At 35.5% G+C, this 26,483-nt stretch overlaps 1 protein-coding gene across 2 annotated transcripts in view; it reads right to left on the minus strand.

Moving 5' to 3' along the window:
• Window positions 1-2,884: 2,884 nt before the first annotated feature.
• Window positions 2,885-26,483, minus strand: part of LOC145691520 (uncharacterized) — a 35,948-nt gene continuing 12,349 nt past the window's right edge. The window contains exons 4-7 of one of the 2 annotated variants that reach the window (XM_081766928.1): window positions 25,553-25,588; window positions 23,303-23,429; window positions 20,870-20,937; window positions 2,885-3,204 (exon numbers count right to left, since the gene is read on the minus strand). In XM_081766928.1, the coding sequence (XP_081623054.1) occupies window positions 3,139-3,204; window positions 20,870-20,937; window positions 23,303-23,429; window positions 25,553-25,588 (297 nt within the window). In that variant the 3' untranslated portion in view covers window positions 2,885-3,138. The remainder of the gene's footprint in view (window positions 3,205-20,869; window positions 20,938-23,302; window positions 23,430-25,552; window positions 25,589-26,483) is intronic. The other variant, XM_081766927.1, reaches the window with a different exon arrangement.

A 26,483-nucleotide genomic window follows, 5' to 3' on the forward strand; every position in this document is an offset into this window, starting at 1 on the left:
CAACCATCAACATTTTTGGTGGTGAATTTTGACGTTTTATACAGCAAAATTTTCCAGTCTGTACTTATATTTCTACAGATCTTAAAAAATCGTGTCGCAAAAGCTAAATTTCGTGACTTTTTCTTGACTTTCATGACCGTTTTCTGATTTCGTGAGTTTTTCATGACTTTCGTGACCGATAGACACCCTGTATTAGAATCTAAACCAGTAAAAGTTATTAGCAGATAATTAACACTGTGCATGTTATTAAATAAATTCTGAAAACGAAATAAACAGTTTGGTGATGTTAGTAATACTATAATGTGGTATAAGTTTCTGTTTTCCCAAAGATGTGATATGGATTCTTGTGAAAGCCCCAGGTTACAAACTGGAACACTGATTGCAATCGTGATGGAACAAGGAGTTGTGGTTTATTATGAATATTCAAGCTTTTAATGTAAATCAATAAGAATAAGGCGCTGTTTCACAGAGAAACGTATTAATCATTTCAACTGAATTTTTGAGCATAGCACTTGCTTGAAGCTGAATTCCTATCATTAAGATTAAAAGACTTAATATGCTAAGAGAAATGAAATGAGATCTTTACGTCCCATGGTTATGCCGGTTAGGCTAAAGGAGAGGGTGATGATGAGAAATGAATGAAATGGTGGAATGAAGAAAGTGGAGGGAAACGGGAGAACCCCGAGAAAACCCATGCACAGAGGGTTTCTCCACCACAAAGTTTACATGGCTCGAGCTGGGATCGAACGAGGGACCCCAAGCACCAGAGGTGAACGCTCTACCACTGAGCCACCGTGCCCCAATATGCTAAGAGAACAAAGGAAGTTCAAATTGTATGCAACAAATAGAGTATGTCTTTCAAACTCCTTAAGTTATGGAGATGAAACTTGGCATATAAATTCCTCATTAAAATAAATGTACAAATGTTTCAATTAAGTTGACTTAAGCTTGAGTTCAGCGTCTTTTTCTGCAGCGAGACAATATGAGACATGGAAGAAATGATTAACGTAAAATGCAAACCGCATGAGCTCCCGCCGGGAATCGAACCCAGGTCTAGAATACCAAAAGTGTGTATGCTAACGGCTTAGCGTGAAGGAAGCTTACAAATGTTTCAAGTTTTTCGAAAATTCCACTTCTAACTCGGGAAGGAAAGGATAAATTCTTAATTTTAATTTCAGATTCCGTGTGTGTATATATAGCTATAGAAATGAAAGTGACCATGTTTGTGTTTCACACCGATCTCGATCAATTTTTTAACGTAGATGAGTTGCAGACCTGGGAGTGTTTTTATCTTTTCACTTTGACGGTGCAACTTCATGAAGATGGAGGGGAAGATATTTAAAAATAATTTTATAAAAAAAACTATATTAGTGTCGAATCCATTGTTTTCGAGGTCGCTGAGATGAACAGTGAGACCTGCGATCCCGTTTAAATCCAAACTCAGCTCCACAACTTGGGAGAGGAGGAGATATATATATAAAGGAGCTGAGCATTTCAACTTTTTATTTCAAACTAGCAAAGTGAGTAATAACGCTAGTTCATAATATACTCGACGTGAGGAAACGAATTGTACCTTTTGAAATGAATTTTAAAGCACAGTAAATACTTTGGTCAATCTGTAATTTTATCATTCTATTTCGATTTAAATTCGTATCCTATGTGAGGAAGAGGGTTGAATTATAAGTTTCAAATAATTTCCAAGAGCTATATTGTTTTGGTTCGAAGAACGCATTTTAGCTAGTTAAAAATTAAACAAAGATATGAATAACTGAATATACACCTGAGACTACACAGTCCGCTACACATAATTTTACGTTGAGTTACATACTTCTTGACAATAAGAAAACAAAATAGGGAATTTTGGATACACGTTTATTCAAAAACAATGCTTCGAAACTAAGGCGTGTTTATATTGTACTGAAACAATAAAGAAACCAAAATCGATACTTATAAAAGTGTAAATTTTATAGTTTTTTCTCACGTTAAAATCGCTAGAGGTGCTAGTTTTGTAATCGCTTGAATGTATTTACTTGTAAAGGAGCTAATTTTCAATTTTTGGTATATACAATTTTATTTGGATTATGGCTCTATGTGCCAATGGGAATCTGCACGTAAAGCATCTACAGTAAGTGTCAATCAATGTTCTTCTAGTTCTTAACAACGCTCAAAGATGGCATTTGCTGTGTGGTTATCTGACGAATATAAGTAGTTTTACATTTGAATCAAATACATTCAGTTAGCAATCCAAATGGTAACCACGGTGGCAGAGCGTGCGTATTGTCCCATGGAATTTGCACGTATAGGGTCTCTCAGAACAGTGCAAAGACATTTTCATACAAGATTCAAGAAACAAAAACGACATAGGAACTGATTTCACGTTGAGTGCGAGGTAGAGAGTAGATACGATCCATGCTGCATTTGAAAGAAATTAAAAAATCGACAATATGAGCTTGAACAAGCACAGAACTACATAACTTCTTCCTGTGGGAGTTTCTTGAAGATTCTATGTGCGTTCCCCATTCACATAAGACCTGGAAGATTTGAGGCAAAGCAACTCTACCAGTGGAGTAAATAACCAAACATACACTAACTGACGCGTCTGGATTGTTAGTTGGACGTTTGCTGTTTTACCCAGGGTGTTCATATTGAACATTTATGTTCAAAAAACTTACAATATCCTTTTCTTCTTCCCGAATAGTTGTTTAATTTGTATGTATTTTCAGGACAAAAATGCATTATACTTTTGCACCATTCTTTCTCAATAACCCTGTATTATATATAGGTTGCAATTCTACTTTTTGTCATATAACTACTCTGCGAAGTAACCAAAAGCTAGTTCATGAATAATCAGTTGATCCAAATGGAAATAATTTATTTTCACATTCAAGTTGCTTTGCAACATAGTAAGCACTTTGTTTTTGCATTGAAATCATCTTAAGATACAACATACAAACCGTCTTATATTTACATCTTTACAAAAAGTCATTAAATTCTGTGAGTGGTAGCACACAATGATAAAGCACTGTTATAAGAGCGTAGATACAGTATACTCAAAATCTTTGCATTGTGATTCTTATTTAAATGTACGTAGAAAAATAAGCCCACTTTATCTGTTGAATAATCACAGGTACGAACATTTCATCTGTTCTTGGCACCTGAAACGCCTGTGTAAACTTGAAGAATCGAGTTGAGAAGATACTGCTTCTGTAACAGAGAATAATTATGAATTAAATAAATTCAATTCAACGGATAACTTTTCACTCTACTTTTATTAAAGATACAATTGTTATTCTGGAAATGTAACCTAAATTACATGTAACAACACACAGGCAAACTTGAAGGTGAAAGCAAACATGAAATAAAACAAAATGTTTAATTAACATGGGTCTAAAATAGCACCGTTTTCACGTTAGAGATGTTGAAAAAGCGACGAAGGCGCTGATATACTGCCGTATATCTCAGTTATGCAGAATATATGGCTCTTCGATGCAAGGGCGCCGATTTCTCTGTAAATTTGGGGAGGGGGGCATTCAGAAGCAGAAGGCATATATGAGGATTTTAAAACAAATTGCATTCAAATTATACCAAATATTCAATATTCATAAATACAATGTGGGGCCCCCGCCCCCAGGATCAGCGCCCTTGCTTCGATGCAAAGATTACAAAGAAAGTCTCAACTGAGAAATGCAATGATAAACATATGAGCAAAGTGATGGTTGTGCAGTGGAGATTCCCGAAGTTGAGGAATATATGTATCGACTCCATCTACGTGCAGGTATTCCTGTTGTGCGGCTATTGGTCTGCTCTCATCTGTTCGTCATTGCATTTAAGTGAGACTTTTTATGTAACTTTTTGACCCGACAGCAATATATTTCCGTATTCTTGAGATATTCGGCATTATATTACCGCCATCGCCGCAGTTTCAACGTCCATCCATGTTCATTAAACACTTTTGCTTAATTTAATGTCTATTATCACCTCTTCTCCAGTTTATCGGTGCATTGTCTTACTACACTGTGTGAAAAAAAATACATCCCCTTATTCAATTCACCACCAGACCTCTGAAACCTTTGGACATAGGGGCTCGGAATTTGGAAAAATGCTCTCCTTGAACCTTTGGTTGTGAGTAAGAAGATGTAGGTTTGAGAAATGAATACCTATTGAAACAAGGGGTTGAACAATTCTTTATCATTAAGTACATCTCCGTAACTCTTGTGCGAAGAAACGTGAAAATTTGAACAAACATTTTCCTTATAACCCTAGACTACGATGTATTCCGAAATTCAGACTTTCGTTGAGGGATATTTTTCTTGTTTTTCATCAAATCTCCGAAACTTTCAAGATAGAAACTTGAAATTTTTCACAAATGCTCTGCTTAACTTGTAGATTATTAATAATGTAGAATATTGCAAATTACGACTCCCTAAAGTTCGGTATGGGAAGAGAGGTTGAAATTATTTGTAACTTTTTTATATATATATGCGAAATAGTTGTTAAAAACATTTTTTTCAATGATATGCTCTCAATAATTTTTGAACAAGAGAGGGTTTATAGAAAGCAATCTCTAACAGAGACAGAGATGAAGTGCTTCTCTCGTTCCGTCCCAACAAACAAGTACTTCTTCACATATTAGGGGAAAGCGATTTTGTGCCCAATATAGATACCGTATTTAGTATTGCAAATATTAAATATATTTTGCAACTAAAAATGATGACTTGATATATTTAGATAAAACGGACAGTATGATCCAATTTCGTCTGAAAGAAAAGATGTAACTTGGTCTCAATTTCGACGAAACATGATAACAATATAGTAAATTATTTACATTACATACTTACGTGCCACGATGAATAGATGTTTTTATCATGATCGAGCTATTCATATCTTATTGTATTTATGTTATTATATGAAGGTATTTGTCGATATAAATAAGGGTGCAACTGTGCATGTCACACATCGTTGATAAGGAGCTCTCTCATGGCTAAGTTGTTAGATTACGCGCCTTGGACGTGGAAGATCCGGGTCCGATTCCCGACGGAAGCTCATGTGAGTTGGATCTCACGTTAAACTGTAAGTGCACATCTTATATAGCCTCGCTGCAGAAAATAATGCTGAGCGAAAAATCAAATTAAATCGACTTGTTCATAAAAATAGATATTAGTGACTTCATTGCATCTCAGTGAACCTAATAATGATATTTTAGGACTCAAGCTAGTCGGTTGTATTATAGAAGTATTTGAGTTGGTTTTATGATCCGATATAAATTTACGTTAGATTTATATAGATGTTGTTGCGTGCTATAGGGAATTTATTAGGGATGGTCAGAACCGGTTTCCGGCTAGAGAAGTACGTTAAAGAAACAGACTTTCATGTAACAATAAAATTGTTATAAAATGTATACTTGTTTCTATTTATTTATTTATTTATTTCAGAACCGTATTTACTTAAAAAAAACGCCTCGTAGTACTGAACACTCACTTGGCACAAATTACATGTATCTGTTTGCAAGTTATTTCTTAAGTAACTGTTTTGTTTCTGCGCTTTCTATCGAATTGGAAATAATTTATCTGGTTTTGTCTACGTGTGCAGCTCTCCGCTGTAATTTTTGTATTGAATTAATGACATGAATATTTTAAATATTGAAAAGTGTTAGTTCTTTATAAACAAGGACTGCATTGTAAATTTTCTTATTTGCTTACATTTGAATTTTCATCACGATGGCGTCAATATAGTGCAACCTATCAATTAACATTCTAGATGCAATTTATAACTTATAGTGTTTTATTTACGGGAAAAGTCCTATTGTAAGTATTATATTATTATAAATACATAAATGTATGCTGAAGTTAGCTGCAGAAAGTCATAGCTAATAGACGTTGGTTGGAAGTTCGCTTTGAATTTAGCGTCCTTTTCAGCAGGAGCTTAACGTGTGATCCGAGCCACATGAGTTGTTGACTGGGAATCGAATCCAAGTTTCTGACGCCAATTGCAAACCACATAGCCACGAGGAAGCTTGGAACTATGGGAATGTACGTATAATCCAGGCTCTGTCCATAAGAGCTGTAGAAAAGTCGGGGATGACAGCAGATCTCTTCAGAACCTGTTAGAGGGTGACCAATTAATGAAAAAAATCGAAGGTAACACTTCCGCAATCGGGGCCTTCATTGTGAAATTCAATATTCAAAATGGCGCCCGCGCGCAAGTACCGAATTATATTTGAACTGAAATATCTTCTCACAGAAACAAGTTAGAAACTTCGTTTTTGTACCAAATTAAAGATAATTGATAGTAGAAGTAAGAAAACTGGATATATTGTTTACATGTTGCCGATATATTTAAAAATAACGGTTATTTGGGCCAAAAATTAGTTTCTCTCGTTTCTCTTTTTTCATTTCATGACAAATAACTATGAAGTTATTAAAAATATGAAAATGCAGCCCAAACTAATTAAAGAAGCATAATCTTAGCTTTCTATCGTTAGCAATATCTTTAGTAGATTTTAAAAAATGACGGAGCTATTTAAATTTAAGTGGCGCAGGGTGTAGCGTTTTTTGGACTGTTTAATAAATTACCGAAAAAAACACTCACTACGCGCAAAACTTTCAAAGCTATTATTTTTCAACAAATTAAAATAGTCCATTCATTTTATCGATAAATGAAAGGTAATAGGTCGCTGTGTCGTAGGAAATGAAATAATAATGTTATTGCATTTGTCAAATATTATTATTAACATGTTTGTTCATATAATGTGTAGCTAATGTAATTATTATATTGTTTTATTTTGCGGACTTTGATGTCATGAGAATTTACTTTGTCAGATCTAGTAATATTTAATTAAGGTTTTCTACTGTTTCAAAATTTTTACGAATATAATATTTTAGCTGTGCTTTTGAGAATATTTACATATTTCTTTTCAGAGCGTAATGTAAAATTACTGACACCAAACATTTAACACTCACGTAATTTTTGGAACAATTGAAGAGGCAGTGACAGATATAACAGGAATTGCACCATTTTCAAGGAGTAATTCACTCTGATACATTTCAAAGACGATAAACATTGCTTTTGTGCATAGGTAGTCTTTTAAGACATCTTGAATTTCAATTTTTTTTCGAGAAAGCCCAAAATCTCTCCATTTGCACCGGTAGGAATGTGTACATGACAGATTAGTTAGTAGTATAGGTAAGGCGATTACCCTTTGCTGTCTTTTCATATTTTTGACCGAGGTGATTAGATAGTCACATAAAATCCCTGGGGGTGCGTGTTTAAACATTGCTGCAGCTCCTGAAGAATACATCAAACAGATCAGCAAATGTGTGTAAACCTTTCATTCGAGTTTTACGAAGTTTGTTCATAACATCAGCAATAATTGCTGTATTCATTGACGAATGTCCTTTGAAAACGTACTCAGACGGTCCCAACAACTTTTGCAAAGTAGACAAAGTAGACTACTTTACTTGCTTGACGAAATAGTGGAAGTTTTCGTCTGTGAATGGTCTTCGACAACGTAGTTGTTTTGTACAAAAATCGCTCGTTTCGGAATGCCACATAAGCTTCATGGCTACGTGTCAGGTAATTCAAGATTTCTTCTGCATTAGAATCTGGTATATCTTCATGCGACATGAAATGATACAACTTCACAGGACTGTGAACTTTGTATGGGACTTCCCTGCGCTCCATAAAATTCTACCATTTTGTTAAGAGAGTTACGAACTTCATCAAGTACATTACCAAGGAACTCATGGTCTGTTTGTGATATTCCAAGAATCTGACTGAAGATTTGGCATGTCGAAAGAACTTGGTGGTACGACAGTTCCCACTCCGTAACATAATTAATTCTTTCTGCGCGTCTGAAACATAATTCTTTCCGATGATTTCTTAGATCTATTTATAATCTGTTCAGGTATCATGTCAGCACCAACTGCGCTAAATGTATTGTGAAGATATGTCTATTTGGACATATGGAAAAGTTTCTTATTTTGAACAATAGGACATTTTATTTTAAAAGAACATCTCAGTCAAAAGCATCATCATTCGTTTCAAATTAAATCACCTATCGACTTGTTTTTCTAAGTTCATTTGCCTTTGCTGTCTGTCATTCATTTCTTACGTTGTAAATTTTTCAGTTAATAAAATAACAGATTGCTTCCCCGTCCGCATTCCTATCATCACCTTACCTTGGTTAATCTACGAGCATGCACTTTTTCCATCGAAACGCAAAGCAGAGTGAATAACCGAGGATATGAACCCGGAAAGAACTCCAGACAAAATGGATTGAGAGATTATTGGAAGGGAGAGTCGACATGGAGCGAGGGACGAGATAGAAGGTAGACCGCTAGCTACATTTGAAATTGACGATTGATAGCCTTGCTCTATCTTAGAGAGCACCTTTGATTCAACGACGATGTATTGCTTTTTAAGAAGAAGTTATAAGTTTGTCTAAAGTTGCGGTCTTCGCGAAGTTGGTTACTCAGTCCGGGTTTCCCCGACTCTTAACTTTGGTTACTTGAACGACCAGCCAGCCAAACAGAGGGATGGACGGACGTCGGCCCGTTGGAGGAATCGAGGAGAGGACAACGATCAGACCTGCAAGTAAGTGCGAGTAGATTAACCTATCCCATAAGTTACTCCCTTCTTGCCCCTTTTCACCCCCTTTAACATCACAGTCTGTTTCTTTTGTACGTGTTGGATTTCATTTAAATGCAACCCAGGTTAGATCCCGTACCTCATGTTTTGTTGAGTTCTATATTTACAAAATCCTGGGCGCAACTTGTCGGATCTGACATCCCCAAACACGTCAATTATTAACACATCATCTGAGCTCTCAGACCGACAAGGGGCGACTGCACATGGCGGAGATGTGGTTTTAACTTGTGTGAATGCACACATGTCTGCGACCCTCGATTCACTTTGCATTAATTTGTTTGCCGCCCACCGTTAGAATTTGATGAAATTCTATTTTTTCCACCCTCCCTCCACCCTCTCAATTTGTTGTATTATTTTGTTTTATGTTAATTTTAGTTACATTATTTAGAGATATTTAGTGAAAATGGTGAATACTAACATTATGGCACAAGCTCGTCTTACGTCTCTTGATTCTATTGTGCGCCCCACATTTTTTCACGGCAAGTATGGGGAAGACGTTATTCGCTTTTTTGAGTATTTCGAATCTTACTGCGTCATTTATGAGTTCAATGCAGTAAAGAAGCGTCATTTGCTTCCATATCTATTAAGGGACGGAGCCTTAGCGTGGTTTCTAGCATTAACTAGGACAGATGATTTTGTGAACTTGTCGTATGTAGATATAAAGAGACGAATGATCACATTATTTGGTGGTTTTGTAGTTAAGAAGGTGACGGAACACACCATTCGTTCCAGAGATCAAAAAGAAGGGGAACCTATTATGACATATATTTATGAGAAGCTAGACCTCATACTTAGTTTTGATAAAGCCATGCCTATTCAACAACAAATTAATTTCCTTATTGAAGGGTTATTGCCTCAGTATTTTAAGCTTACATGCAACAAATCGTTTCCATCTGTTGATGCGTTATGTGAGTTTTTATTACAAGAACAGTCAGCTGAGTTAATAGTAAATTAGAAGACGCTCATTAAATCTAATTCGAAAGAACAAATCTTGCAGTTTAGTACACCGGAATTTATCGCTAAGATAGCTGATGTTTCATTGCGCGATAATTCTCATGTTTCATTTCCTCTCGAAGAACAACGGGAAAAAAAAGAAATGCTTGCACGTTTGCATTATCATATCTCATCCGCTGGGAAAGAATGCGGTGATCAACAGTCAGTAGATTCTATTCCGCCTCATCAACAGAAATGTAACTCTTTTTTTTCTTTTTGTTCCTCTGAATGTAAAAGTGCCGAGAATAATAATAATATGCATGCTAGAATGGGCTCTGTGACGAATACTTCTGTTATGGTTAAGAACGAACAGAACAAGCGCAAACAGAATCATAGTACGTTTCACGTGAATAATAAAATACACTGTCCGTCCAAAGCATTAGTGTGCAACATGGCACAATTCAAGGGAAGTAATAATGGTAATGTTTTCCATAGCGGAAATAGTTCAGGGAATAGTGAGAGACCTGCTTTTAAGACTCACACGATAACTACGCCTATTGTTAGGGATAGGATTCTGCCTTGTATCAAAATTAGTATTGGCAACAAAGATTATAAAGCGTTGTTGGACTCTGGGAGTCAAATTTCAATTTGTACTAGAGAGCTCCTTCCTCCGAACACTAGACTTGTTAAAAGACGTACTATTATCCGTGGCATCTCGGGTAAAGGACTTGAAACTAACACGTTAGCTGTACTGAAGTTCAAAATTGACGGCTATTCATTTACGCATACTTTTAGAGTTGTTGACAAATTTGCATCTTCTGTTTTGTTGGGAAATGATTGGTTACTTCCTCAACATGTCACTATTAACCAGGATAGGATATTCACGTAGTTCACATAGTTAGGTTTGGGAAGCCTACTGATCACGCTTTACCTGAAAGTCATGCTATAGGCACAGTTTCCGAACAAACAGCAAACCTTATGCAAGCGTATTTCATAACGGCGAAATCTGTTACTTTACCACCCAAATTCCTATTTTGTTAAGTTCAAGACTGCGCGAGGAAGATTCAAGGTTGATTCGATTGCAGTACAAAGATTGAAGAAGTACTACGAGAGACAGGAGAAGGAAAACGAGGGAGAGGAAGAAGAATATGATGTTGACTTGGATATACAAGACGTTGTCGAGGATGCTACTGCGAATGCCTGCTGTGCCGAAGAACAGGAAGAAATACAGAAGAGAGGGAAAGAAAAAAAAGAACACTATGAGATTATTTTTAATCCTGCGGTAAACATGATAGAAAAAGAAGAAGATATTCCATCTGTGAATCTTCGTGAAGTTGTGATTGCCAACCAATTACCCACTTGGGCTAAAATAGGGAAGAATTGTTCTGGTTTGAAACCGAAGTTTGGTGCCAATTCTGCAATCAACAAGAAAATCAGTGTTTTTCGAGGAGATTAAAGCTGACGCCGTTGTCAACCCCACGAATGAATTACTCATTCCATTAGGAGGAGCAGATAGAAGTATCCAAGAAGCTGCAGGAGAAGAATTTCGTAAAGATTGTGAGAAAATACGTTCTTTAAAACCAGGACAAGTGAAGATTGCTCCAGGCTATAATCTCCCCGCTGATTATGTATTATTGACGTGTGGTCCCAGAGATGCGAACAAGAAGACTTTGGAGAATTGTTATAACAATTGTTTTGATTTTGTGTTGAAAAATCAGTTTTCAACTGTGGCTTTTCCTTGCATCGCTGCTGGTGCATTTCATTTCCCTAAGGAACCTGCTGCGAGAATTGCATTGTTGAGTACACGAAAATTTTTAAAGGATCATGTGGACAACGTAGACCGTATTGTATTGTGTATTTTCGACAAGGAGAATTGGGATCTCTATCAGCGTCTTTTACCTGTGTATTTTCCCTTGGAAGAAGGAAAAGAAGTGGAAGCTGTTTCTCTGCAATGAAGTTTTTTTTTTAAAAAAAAAAAAAGAAGGAAAAAAAGACGGTTCTCAAAGGAAGATTTGATGGATTAGGAACATCTGTGAAGTTGGTGACGAATTTTGTTTTGACACTGGCCATGTCATTATGGAATTTGTTTTGGTTTGTTTGTATTTCTAAGTCTTGCCGGCAATAACAATTACAACGAAGATAAGGAGAAAAAGGAGTACTCATATAGACATCATTGTTTTTTCAGTTACTTAGAACTGTTGGTTAACTTTGTAGAACACGTTCTTTTTCTTGGTCATCTAATCAACATCTTATTGATACATTTTGTTTTGCAGAAGAAAACTAGGGAGATAGACGCAACTATGAATTGATATGTGTTTGCTATCTATGTTATGATAGTGATGAAGAAGGAATTCTTACGTTTTTTGCATTTTTCAAGATGCATTTTATGATATAAATGTGGATGTAAAGAAGAATGCAGTTTTTCTTTCCCTGGATTTTGATTTGATCCTACGATTTGTTATTAGTTATTGGGAACATACTCAGTCAATGTATTCTTTTCAAAGGAATATACACTGTTATAACCTCTTCTGTGATTTTAGTGATCTTTTGGAATGATCAATTTTTCATCGCCTGCAGTGTATATAATAAATTTGTGTATTTCATCATGAAGATGACTTGGGATTTATGTATGATGAAGATTTGTGCTTATTTGATGTATATTTTTGTATATTTGTAGATTTGACTTAATTCCACATTTTCCTGTGGGTATACGTACTTTTACTTTCATATAAGAAGAAAGAAGTTTCTTTTCTTTTAGCGCATAATTAGTTAGGGATTTAGGAATATGTTTGGTGATAGTCTGTCATGTTGATTTCTTTTAAGGTTTTAATAGCCAGTGCAGAGGGCTATAACTCTGCCAATACGTCGGTCATTGTGGAACTAAATTCTCCACAATTCGTTTTTCTAAAACCTGAAATCAACATTCTTTTGTGTTGTTTTATCTGTTCTTTCTATGGGTAGCTAGATTAATTTTTCTTCTACCGCGTAATGATTATTTTGATTATAGAGTTACAATTTTATTGGAATTGGAGTTTTATTTACTATATATAGATATATACGTATGGATTATGGTTTAGTTATTACTTTTGCTTTTTTCCCCTGATTTTTCGTCGATTTTTATTCATTCCATCATTTTATCCAATTATTGTCCCTATTCTCATATCTTACGTGTTTTGGGCAGTCATTGACTGTATCCCCTAAATTTTGTGATGTTACTATCATATACCTGTCTACCCTACTCCTATAATCTACTTGTACTGAATGAACTTTCCAGTTATGTGATGTGTAAGGACATTGTACCTGTGATTTCCAGATTTACATTTTGTGCTTAGTGATGCTGTGTTTACAACATCGACCTTGCTGTGCTTACGTCATTTGGCATTGACTGTTCTGCTGTCAACTGTGTTAGTGTGTGAACATTTCTGCTGTACTCATCATTTCTTATCATATGATTCTTTTCAGACTATATTTGCTGCTGTGTTTTTATCATGAAGACTGAATGAAACTACAAAGATGCTTAAGTTTTTTTTTTAAACAGAAATTCTAAAAAGTGATTTTTTTTTGTTTGTCTCCGAAATGTTTTCATTCGGGACTTTGATTTCAGGGGGGGGGGGATGTGAAGATATGTCTATTTGGACATATGGAAAAGTTTCTTATTTTGAACAATAGGACATTTTATTTTAAAAGAACATCTCAGTCAAAAGCATCATCATTCGTTTCAAATTAAATCACCTATCGACTTGTTTTTCTAAGTTCATTTGCCTTTGCTGTCTGTCATTCATTTCTTACGTTGTAAATTTTTCAGTTAATAAAATAACAGATTGCTTCCCCGTCCGCATTCCTATCATCACCTTACCTTGGTTAATCTACGAGCATGCACTTTTTCCATCGAAACGCAAAGCAGAGTGAATAACCGAGGATATGAACCCGGAAAGAACTCCAGACAAAATGGATTGAGAGATTATTGGAAGGGAGAGTCGACATGGAGCGAGGGACGAGATAGAAGGTAGACCGCTAGCTACATTTGAAATTGACGATTGATAGCCTTGCTCTATCTTAGAGAGCACCTTTGATTCAACGACGATGTATTGCTTTTTAAGAAGAAGTTATAAGTTTGTCTAAAGTTGCGGTCTTCGCGAAGTTGGTTACTCAGTCCGGGTTTCCCCGACTCTTAACTTTGGTTACTTGAACGACCAGCCAGCCAAACAGAGGGATGGACGGACGTCGGCCCGTTGGAGGAATCGAGGAGAGGACAACGATCAGACCTGCAAGTAAGTGCGAGTAGATTAACCTATCCCATAAGTTACTCCCTTCTTGCCCCTTTTCACCCCCTTTAACATCACAGTCTGTTTCTTTTGTACGTGTTGGATTTCATTTAAATGCAACCCAGGTTAGATCCCGTACCTCATGTTTTGTTGAGTTCTATATTTACAAAATCCTGGGCGCAACTTGTCGGATCTGACATCCCCAAACACGTCAATTATTAACACATCATCTGAGCTCTCAGACCGACAAGGGGCGACTGCACAATATTGTTCGTTCTTCTGACTACGAAGTGACCATTCATGAACTGAGCATTTATTTCCGGGTGTTGAGTCTCCAAATTTCTAATTTGTTCAAGATAGAGGGACGCGCACCACAGAAAATTGATTCGATTGAATGCCATGAATACCGAAAGCAACTGCTGTACAATATACAGATGCAGCGGCCAGTATTCTTCTTGGTCAGCCCTTATAAGGCTTTACAGCAGAAATAAAATATGTAAAAACTGTTCAAGGCAGCGGCACTGCTCTGAGATTGAGCTGGGTTTCTCTGAAAAGTTCTGCAAAGCTTCGATATTTTATTTTAATTAATGACCAACTCCATGAACTGATAAGAGCATGTTAAGCTTGTCTTTCTTTCATAATAGTCATAGTGTCGAACGCTGGATGACAGACGTATAATATTCACCTTCTTCTTAGAGGAAAACCTTCCCTTTAGCATAAACATATCTGCAATCATAAACATACCTCTCACTGCCCTAACGTAGATAGTTCCGTTTAAAATACTCTCGGTCACTTTGGACCCAAACATCTTCTATGAAAAGAGACTCCAAACCACTACCGGAAATTTACTTTCCTGTGCAGACAAGAAGGTCATGTGGAATGATCCTAGCATGATGACAATGTTCGAAAATTCATTGCTCTTAAGTTGAATTTCGGCAGCAATGTGATATACCCCTTCGTCATATACTACAGGCATTGAAGATTGGTTTAAGTGTATAGGTAGGCTCTGGAAGTTTTTTCATTGCTGTGTATACACTATTATATTCCGTTACTGGATACGGCAGTACTGGAAGAAAGCCAACTTGTTTCTTGGAAACATCTGAATCCGTTATTATCGCATTCACAGTACCCCGCGTTAGAGTGGATTCTTTAGTTTCTAGCTCGTATGCAGCATGCATTATATCTCGAGTAAACTCCCTCTGACGCAGATTATCGATGTCCAAATCATACAGTCCGGGAGAAATTGTCAGCGTATTTTGAATCGATATAGGTTGTACTTTCCTTTCTTATTTCTTCAATTGCTGAGATGGAAGCAAGAATCGAAGATGACTGGAGGTCTTGCTAATACCGACTTCGACACTTTCGGTTTCGATAGGACTTTTGGTGGCACTTCCCGGAAAAGCACCATGACTGTATCGTGGCTATCACGGATTCCGGCCTCTTCATGGTCGAAATTGTCCATAGTTCCTACCTTGAAAGTGGCTTGAAAAAGACAAGGTGGAGGAACAAGTCTTTAGTGTATATTGTGCAAGGTTGCTTCGTGCTTGCATGATATCTTTATAGCCAACTGACACCCTAATTTATTCATAGTTGAGATCAGCTATCTGATTTTGCATTTCTCACGATTGAATGTGTCACCATCAAACGCATGGGGGTTGCTTTCCTACTACGATATATATTATAGAATAAAGTCTGGAAGATTGACTTCAGTAGTTTGTGAAGATTTAGATTTTGTTGGTCGGAAAATTCTTCAATATCATTTTCACTGTTTTCGTCAGTGATATGTAGATCTTCGCTTGCATCCCAGATATGATGTTCAGCTTGACCACTTGTAGCACTTCTGCTAGGAAATCCAAAAGTGGTTGAGGAATTCTAGTTGTTGGCCAGGACTTATGAAGTTGCTGACTGTCCCCAAATTATCTTTCAATACCGAAATCTGTTATAAAGGAGAGCCGTTCATACTTCTTTCGCTGCACTCGTAAGTATGTTAATCGATCTCAGTTTGTCAGCTACTTCGGCACTAAATAATTAGTTGAAACCTAGAATCGGTTTATTTCTTTAAGGCTTCGAAAACCTTATTTTTTCTCTGAAGTTTAATTTCGTTGTTATTAAGTCAGTTCACTGTTTCCATTAATGAAGTCTCTAATTTCCGACAATGTCAATCCACACCTTCATCCAATAGTTTCTCGATAATTGGCGCCACTTTATTAACCACTGCACTTTTATTAGTTTTCTTAGACTCTGTAGTTGTACTATCTGATTTCTGAGAATATTTATTGAACTTCAGAAGATAGTGCTCAAGACAGGCCTTATGATAATAGAGATCTGCACCGAAAACAGGTAATTCATCCTTCAAGTCACAAGTTCTTGTAAATCTGTCTCTTTAAAGAACATGGTTGCGGATAAAAATATAGTTGCACGATTTGATTCACATATTTTGTACTTTTGTTTAATTCTGTTGTGTTTCTCTTTCCCACATACTACACATAAAATATTTCTTGCTTTCTTGTTTGAAGGTGATGATTATCGAACTGGAATATCTACTCTCATTTTCTTTGAAATTGGCTCTGATTGAGATTTTATTGAACGTTGATCCAGCTCCTCAGTTTCACTACGTTCTCTTTTCTTTTTCTTCCGTAACAACACATTCTTGTTTGAATATAACATATAGAATGCGTCATTACAATGATTCACAAATTCTGCGCCTCGCTGAAGATCCTTAAGTCTCTTCAGAACACCATCCTTGCGAATTTCAGCCGCAACTATGACATCTTCTCTCCCTCGGAAAGACAACATTGTTTTACCTGAAGATTTGCCACAATTCAGGAAAATGATGCAGGCATTTACGTCTAATATGGATGCAGAGGAAGAGGTGTCTCGTGATAGGGAGATGCCAAACAGGTTATCTATAATCATTGTCTAGAATATTGGTGCCAACTATGGATTTTTATTATTACACTGTCCACATTAGAGTCTGCAATATTAGCTACACATTATATGAACGAACATGTTAATATTAATATTTGACAAATACAATAACATTATTATTTCATTTCCTACGACACAGCGACCTATTACCTTTCATTTATCGATAAAATGAATGGACTATTTTAATTTGTTGAAATATAATAGCTTTGAAAGTTTTGCGCGTAGTGAGTGTTTTTTTCGGTAATTTATTAAACAGTCCAAAAAACGCTACACCCTGCGCCACTTAAATTTAAATAGCTCCGTCATTTTTTAAAATCTACTAAAGATATTGCTAACGATAGAAAGCTAAGATTATGCTTCTTTAATTAGTTTGGGCTGCATTTTCATATTTTTAATAACTTCATAGTTATTTGTCATGAAATGAAAAAAGAGAAACGAGAGAAACTAATTTTTGGCCCAAATAACCGTTATTTTTAAATATATCGGCAACATGTAAACAATATATCCAGTTTTCTTACTTCTACTATCAATTATCTTTAATTTGGTACAAAAACGAAGTTTCTAACTTGTTTCTGTGAGAAGATATTTCAGTTCAAATATAATTCGGTACTTGCGCGCGGGCGCCATTTTGAATATTGAATTTCACAATGAAGGCCCCGGTTGCGGAAGTGTTACCTTCGATTTTTTTCATTAATTGGTCACCCTCTAACAGGTTCTGAAGAGATCTGCTGTCATCCCCGACTTTTCTACAGCTCTTATGGACAGAGCCTAGACTAGTATTCCGTTGCTATGAGCCAAACAAAGCAATATAGTTGTTACGCAATACTAGATTCTCCATTAATGCTTACATCTATTCGGGTGGAAGACTTATCTCAAATCTACCAGAATATATTCCATTACGTAACATCAATTATTATTCAGCAAGTTGGTCTTACAACTCATAATATTAAATGCAAAAAACCCAATCAACATTAACAGAAATAATATGTCATTAAAATCGAATGTTTGTACCAGCTGTAACCCAAAATATTACAAGTACCACATATCGCAGTTTTAGTTATGTAAGAATACAATCAACTTTACCAGTCAACAGTAAACATCGAAATTGCTGTAATATTTGAATAATAAGGATCGATGGTGGAATGTCTTTTGTTTGCAAATATTTTCTTACATAAGGAGCTCTTTTACGAAATCAAATACACGAATATTTCGATATATTTTTCTTTAGTTGTTATATGTTCTTCATTCGAACTGTTTACTAAAATGCTTTCAGTATTTTCCTTATTTCCGTTAAGGAAATGAAATTCTAGATACGTACGAGCATTAATTGTGTGTTTCTTTCTGTGTTTCATTCGACACACAGCATCTACGCTATTATTACTATTTCTGAGCCCATCGGCGCAAATCTGTCTTCAACATTGGGGAGAGGGGGGGGGGGGGTAAGTCCGTTCCCATAATCTTTTTTTTATTTTTATTTTTTTTTAGAGGGAAGTTCGAAATATTTATGAAGTTGAAAAACAATGCTGTGGAGGATCTGTGGAGCAGAGTTATCTTCAACATTGGGAGGCAGCCAGATTTATGGATTATTCTAGGGGCAGGGAAAGATGAGGCTCATGTTACGGTAGATGAATCTGATTCCTGAGGTGAACCTGTTGTATATTATATATGAGGCGATATAGATGAAGTAGTGGTGGTAGTATTACAAATCAATGTCGTGAACACATTCTTAAATCTGAATACATGCATATTTATATTTGTTACGTTTCTACTTACAGGCATCCTCAGTGATTCACATTAAAATTTTAGGACACTTGTTTTATAGTAATATAATTTATGACTTCCCCAAAACTATTAAGAAAAAATCAATTATATATGACGTAACAATACTCTCATTTGTGCAAAATAATGATGATCTCAATGCATTATAGGAATGAAACAAATAGTTAAAAATCGACTAACAATAATTATGACAAATTAAATGTAACAAAGTATCAAACCTTTACAACATTAAAGTGAAATGGAAAAGCCAAGAGAAATCTCACTCTCTTTTGTGGCAAAAGGACACGAATAATCACAGTTCGCAATCCCCAAAAAGCACTTTTCAAATCGGATTATTGGGGGACAGTCTCCTTCCTTTCCAAGATTTGGGTGACATGTTCCCCTCATTCGCCAGGGTTTTCCGCCAGTGTCTGAGCCTATTAGTTTCTATGCGGAGTTATTTTTCTGTTTTGTTTCACATGAGTTTAATTTCAGTTATTTCTTGTTCAAATGTAATAAAATGCCCAGTTGCTTTCTCAAAATGAATTTGTATTACTATAATTTCAATATTACTTAAATTAAATCTCATTACAAAATAAATACAGATAAATAGAGATTGCAGGTAAAAAGAGTCGCTAATGTTCACATCTCTGTACTTTGCTGGGAGCCCAGGGCCAAAACCGTCTTTAGTAGTGAATGAGAGGACCGCGCTTTAAAAAAATAACAGAACTACTAAAGATATTGTATTAGCTTTTTCTCAAATGTTCATTAGTAATTTTTATTTCTTGCCTTTATATTTCTTTGTGTTTATTGTATTTACTAAATACCTTAAGATACACTTGAATTTTGTCTTTCAAATTATATTCTTTAGGCAGAGACAGAATCTACATGTATATTAAAAATTGCTGCTTACCCAAGTGATTTGTTATGAAAAAGTCATTTATCCTGTTATATTTGATTTTCATATTCTATTACATATTCGCCATTCGTTTAGCAAATACAACAAACTGAAAATGAAATCTTTAAGTTTAACGTCCCACGATTATGCTGGTTACGCTAAAGGGGACGGTGATAATGAGAAATGAATGAAATGGTGGAATGAAGAAAGTGGGAGTAAACAGGAGAACCCCGAGAAAACCCACGAGCACGATGTTTGTCCACCACAAAGTCCACACGGCGCGAGCTGAGATCGAACCAGGGACCCCAAGCACCGGAGGTGAACGCTTTACCACTGAGCCACGGCGCCCCCCCACAACAAACTGAAATTAAAACTAATGGAGAATGGTAATTACACGATAAATGGTCAATCACTCACTGAAATGATGAGTGCTAGAAAAATAATAAATGAATAAATAAAAAGTCACAATTAAAAACGTTAAAGGTTAAAAGGCAGAATATATAGTTGTTGTCACCAGTGGCGGATTTAGGTTTAATGGGCTTCTAAGCTGTTGAAAGCGGCCCTTTATCTTCAAACTTTCTTTTTCAGCGACAAAAAGTCGCCGTTTTTTGTTTTTTGCTATATTTATGAACCTAATGGATATCTTATGGAAACAAGGGTCCATTACAAGCGGGGCTGAGAAATAAAGCCCTATTACTCGCTTTATAAAAGCCTAATACATAACAATACAAAACACCATAGTTGTATGTGCGTTTTATCTTTTATGATAGCTTTATCTTATCTTCTTTTGCTTTTTCTTTTATTTGGAAATTACATTACAATCAGTTTTTCTTTAATTTTTTTGGCCCCTCAAGCAAGTGGGGCCCTAAGCTATAGCTTCTTTAGCTTATACATAAATCCGGCACTGGTTGTCTCTAGCAATGAATCTGTTATGCTGACTCCATTGCTGCACAGATGTAAATAAATAAATAAAAAGTAATATAGGCTACATAATGAGAATATGTACTACCAATAAAAACTGAAATTCAATTAAAAAAAGTGAAACTTTTGCAGGCTACAGAAAATAGCTTGGTGGGCCGCCATTTTAACAACTCTTGTCTACATTTTAGAAATACTAAGGAGAAGATAAAATTTATTTTTGCTGTGTAATTTTAAAAATTCATGATATATCACTTGGAAAAGCATAATCTACATCATATCTTCTCTCCCTCTGTTCCTTCGCTATCTTCTTCTTTTTACTGTAATTAAAAGATAAGAGATTTTAAGTTTAGACTTTGTCAAGATGAGTAGAACCCAAAGAAAGTAAGTAAGAGAAATTCTTGTGACACGTTACTAAGATCTCATTCTTAAATAGGATAAACCTTTATCTACTGTATCTTTTCATAACATCTACCTCATTGTGTATTTACAAAACATAGAAACAAGCTAGAAGAAATCTTACCCCAGAAGCATTGTCAGATCCACACGCAAGATACGTGTTCGCTCTGTCGCATTTGTCCCTCAAGATAGCTGAAACAGAAGAAAAACGGTTCAAAATGAAGAAAAAAAAAATGAAAGTAGGTCATAGAAATAAGAGAACACTGTTATTAAAAGAAATGTATATACATGGAGCGACACTTATCTTAGAAATTTACGCCAAATGAAATCGCAGTTTTCTTTTTCTAATTATAGTCTGAGTTCATATTTCAATGGGTAAAATTTTTTGGAATTGGTTGTGTTTGAAGAAACATGTCTTGCATCTCAGAAACAGTATACAGTGTTTCTTCCAGACATGTTTTTTGAACTTGACTTGATTTTAGTTTAGCGTCCCTTTCAGCAGCGAGGCTGTATGAGACGTGGACCTACTGATTAACGTGGAATCCGAACCACATGCATGTTTTTTGGAGTGGCACTGCCGCCGGAGCTCAGAGTGCCTCCTAGAGGAGACTGTAATATAATAATAAATAGAATATTACAATGTGAAAATAATATATGCCCATCCGAATACTTAGTGTCCCCCCCCCCCCCGGGAACATTTGTTCTGAAAGAAACACTGCCAACGGATATATCATGAATTGGAAAATAATAATTTATTTCAAACAAAATATTTCAAGTCACATTTTATGATAACCTTTTTTTTTTTTTTTTCAGGAAAACAGAATGCACAATTTCCTGGGAAGAATACCAGCTATAATCTTCATCAACGTTAGGAAAGGGTACTATTTTACATATAAACATGAAGATACAAACCAATATTGATGTATTTCATCAGAGAATTAGTTTCCGTCGACCTATTAATGCATTCGCCTAGGGTTGATAGGGAGACCAAGACTAGTCTAGATCTCGATCTCGAAATTTCGAGCCGAGACCGAGATCGATACTTACTTTTATAAATCGATACTAGACCGAGATTCAATATTTCGAGATTTTCCAGAGAAAGGCCAGACAAAAAGCACGTATGGTCTATGAATGGAAAGAAGGAAACACGAAGCATTCAGGATTTACGAAGATTGCATTTTTGTTATTTTCGGTTAACTAGTGAAAATAAATTAATTTCAAGTAGAACATTTTATTTATACGTTTTAAGTGAGCAATGTACCTTTATATTGTTCTTGGTAACGAGTCAATATTTTAAAGAAAAGTCATAAATGCAAGTATATCTAGCATTTTTTAAAAACATTTATCCATTTTTTCTGAAGTCCGTGTATCGTCCGAATCTTTGTTGATTATCACTACGTTTGAAACATTCCAAGAATACGAGAAGCGAAGACCGAACATAAGTGGCAGACCCAACATTGTTGTATGAACCTCCTATTCCATCCATACCGTCTTTAGAACTCTTATCAATAATTCTCAATTCCTTTAGTGAAAAAAAAAACATTATTAGAGGCATTGCACAGATAAAAAACGTGTGGCGTACGTAAAAAGCTAGGTTACATGCGTAAATCCTATAGTTTTTGGAATTCAAGTGCAACTATAAGTAACATCTTTCAGCAAACGAAGACTACGTTTTATAATACTTTCCGTATAAATGTTTCGAATAAATTTACTTTCCCAATAAAACAAAGAAACATATATAGGCGGTCAGGATCTCACAAACAGATGGACATATATAACATATACCTTACGTACGTAACACGTATACGTATGTAATGTACGGGAGGCTGTTAGATGTCAGACATCTTAAAGCAGTATGATGTAACATCTAAGCCGAAAAAACGCAGTACATATCTAGCATAAGGATAACGTGTGCTCCGTATAGATTTCGGTACTAAATTTATGTATTCCGTATACTTATACAATATAGCGTTATCCAGATAACGGTTTTTTCTCAGTGTGAGTTTGGTTTAATTCAAGTAAATTTCAGCATCGCTAAACATGTAATGGAAAGCAAGGTGAAATATACATCCAACGTATACTTTTCAAAGATATAATATCATTTCACTATTCAAGAATAAAAGTGCAAGATGGTAGCAGAAAATCTCTACGCAAGCTGTGTAACCAACACTACGTAAATTGTGTTAGTCATACAAGGCCTTAACCCTTTCACAGAGGAAGTCGACTTTTGTCGACAGAACCAAATTTCCTTAACATGCGAATGTCGACTATAGTCGACGTGTTAAAATTTGTTTGTCCGTATCTTGGCTTTGTCGAGAGTAGTCGCCAAAGTTGTACCGTTCATTTTTGTTTGTGTTCTATTGTTTTCGATAAACAATAGAAATCACACAGAAAACCTTTGGCGACTACAATCGACAAACCCAAGATACAGACAAATTTTTAACACGTCGACTATAATCGACATTCGCAGGTTAGGGAAATTTTTTTCCGTCGCCTTCCACAGTGAAAGGGTTAATTATTAATTCTAATGTTTCACCACAAATATTACCCCACTTACCAGCTTTGGTCCAGCATATTTTGTAGACGGAATATCCTTTCGTGTACGTCTCAAACAGTTTATGGGACTTAGATTCAGACACAATAATCTTGAACAGTTTCCTGTGAGGTTTCCCATATTTGTCTATCTATTTATAGAGAGAACAGAATACAGGGTCATATTACATTCAAATTAGTAATTCATAATATCATATTGTTTACGGTTGTATGCCTTTTACACCCCTACAAATACTTTGATTCTAACTATTTGGTTTAACTTAGAGTGAAATTCTGTACACAACCTATTTCTACTAGTTGGATTAAGTAAGATTAGAAAATTCACGACATTGTAAGAGACTGTATAAAATATTGTTGAATGGTTGGTGTTGTAGTTGATTAGGTTGTCACTAGATGGCAGACGAAGGCAAACTCTTACGGGCTGAGGAAATCTTTAACAGCTTTAGTTGTGGATATGGACGTAGCTGCGGAATCTTTCAGTTTAACGTCCCACGATTATACATGTTAGGCTAAGGGAGACGATGATTAAGGCAAGTGAAAGATGATAGAGAATACAGTAATTGGTGGAATGAGAGTGGGAGGAAATGGGAGTACCCCGAGAAAACCACGGACACAATATTGTCCACCACAAACTTCTTCGGCCGGAGATCGAACAAGAGATGCCACGCACAGTAGGTAAGCACTCTACCACTGAGCCACTCTGCTTCTCTAGGCATGGCTATGGAGTGTGCTTAGCATGCTCTAATAAAATAGTTTGATCTGTTGTGCATTATTTTGTATCTGTCATTCTTAATAAATTGACATAAGATTTTTATCTTATTTTAATATACTTAACACCCTATAAAATGAGCATCTCAAAATGTTACAGTGTAATGGAGAGTGAGCTTTACTTACTTTTGTGCACACTCATATGAAAAGTTCTGGCTACGCGTATAGTTATGGATATAGTAATAGTGTTACAAGTAACAATCGTATATAGTGTAATACATAGAGGACAATATCCATCTGCTGAATGAATTACTGAGGAAATTATCATTGTGTAAGCGCATTGATACTAAACAGTTTCCACCTATTTGTTCTCGTTGCTGGATATAGCTTCTGCTGGTGAATTGTAAACGTGTAATACTACGAGAGAGCAGCAACGCAACCAGAACGTTTTGTTGTGGTTCCAAAGTCAAAAACATATTCCAAGTTTTATATCTGAATTTAAATTTGTTTTTCAAGTTTTATATCTGAATTAATACATGTATTCTAGTTTAATACGTCACAAAACACTTAATATAGTGCATTATAAGCAATACAAATAAAATTGCTATCTTATTGTACAGAAAGCATTACCAATGCATAATTCTTTTTTAAAAAATAACTGTCTTATTATTCTATTACCGAACACCGAAATATTTTCCTAACATACTTTTGTTAAATCTTTCTAAAGCAATATGTGAACATTTAGAAAAGTTGAAATATCCAAGCTGGAAGCATTTGAAATGTGGTGTTAGCGCAGAATGGACCGAACGTAAAAGGAATGAAGACGTACTAAAGAAAGCTAATGAAGGACGGCAGATCATGAAGATAAAAGGAAAAAGAAGAAACAGCGTGTTTGGCCATCTTACTCGAGACTCCATACTAATAGAAGGAAAGGCAGAAGGAAAACCAGATCAAGGATAGAATATGTAGATGCAGTTATGAAGAAGAGATCTTATCAAAGTATGGAACAGCTCTCCCAAGGGAGACAAACGTTTTAAAATTTCCATGTTGCCCACCAACCCATGGTTGAGGTGGACAAGAAGAAAGCAATATGTGAAGCCTAATTAGTAGACGAGATTTATTCACTGTATTTAATTTCTCAGTCAACAATTTTCTTTACGTTTTAATATTATATAATAAATAGTGATTTTGCAACCAAGCAAAAATATCATTTCCTAATTCGTCAGCAAAATCTAAACTAAAGATAGCTTGTATTTAAAAAAATATTAAATCCACTAAATTAGCGTGAATGATATTTTCTGGAACCACACAATTTTAATTGAAGTAATAATTTCTTCAATTGACAATAGACAAAGTATATAACTGAGAACCAAGCGACTTTGATTTGAAAACTTAGTTAACTATTGATTGTACTTTTACCTTAAATTACTATTAATAAAGTTGGTTTCTTAAATTTATCTGCTTATCATTGGTAGCCTTAAAAACACTCTTCTCATTCCATATTTTGTACTAGAGTCAAAAACATCATAAAAAGGCTAACACTTACCATTCGGGTCTTTTCCAGAATACAAGCAGCATAACACTATAATGAAAAAATACGTATAGTTTGATAACAGTTGTGTTACACTAGGTTCCCACATTTACACTTAGATTGCCGATCAACAGATTACTTTTAAAACTAACTGAAACTGTTAAGAGACAGATTAAATTAAGAATCTGTGCAGGAAAATTTAGCAAATGCTCAAGAAAGAGATTGGGAATCGCAAACGTCGATATTGTGTTACGTTTGTTATAGGCATTTGCCATTGTGTCTGTTTTGGCTTAAAGTACAGAAATGTAGGATATTAACTCAAAAATAAATACATAAATATTTCACTGGTGGGGTGGTTCACATTTTGAAGAGTCCTGTAACTTTGGATTGGAGTAATTGCAGTTCCGTTTCATCACTCGGATTTTATGAGACGATATCCAATCTTTAAAATGCGATCTGAATCACTACTGAAGTTTGTGTCCGATTTAAGGACCCCCACCGAGAATCGAATCAGAGAAAGTTTCAATAACGTTGTTCAAATTTGTTGAGGTTCTATTCAATCATGTTCTATCAGATTAACCCTTCCCCGACCAACAAGGACTATACATGTCATGGATCTAATGTCCAGTGGAACGAACGAGCTCATAGCCTGCCTTTTGCTTTACGTTTTACTGTGTATAAATTACGGGCTATATTGTCTTCTGTGCACATTTATTGGTACGACTTAGTTGAAATTTGAGCCTATAGTTGACACAGATACATTCTTTTATCACAGAGGATACTTACTAGAACGTATCATATTCAAGTTTACGCTGTTGAGAATGAAATCAAGCAATTAAAATGGTAATCGGATTTGAAACTTCTTCACGAGGATTCTGGTTCTGATCATTTTCTAATAAACAATGAAAGTTACATTTAACTTCGAAGATATTTTCCACCATTTATT

This window comes from Thermobia domestica, chromosome 8 (assembly GCF_964235325.1).
Source record: "Thermobia domestica chromosome 8, izTheDome1.hap1.1, whole genome shotgun sequence".
Taxonomy (NCBI): Eukaryota; Metazoa; Arthropoda; class Insecta; order Zygentoma; family Lepismatidae; genus Thermobia; species Thermobia domestica.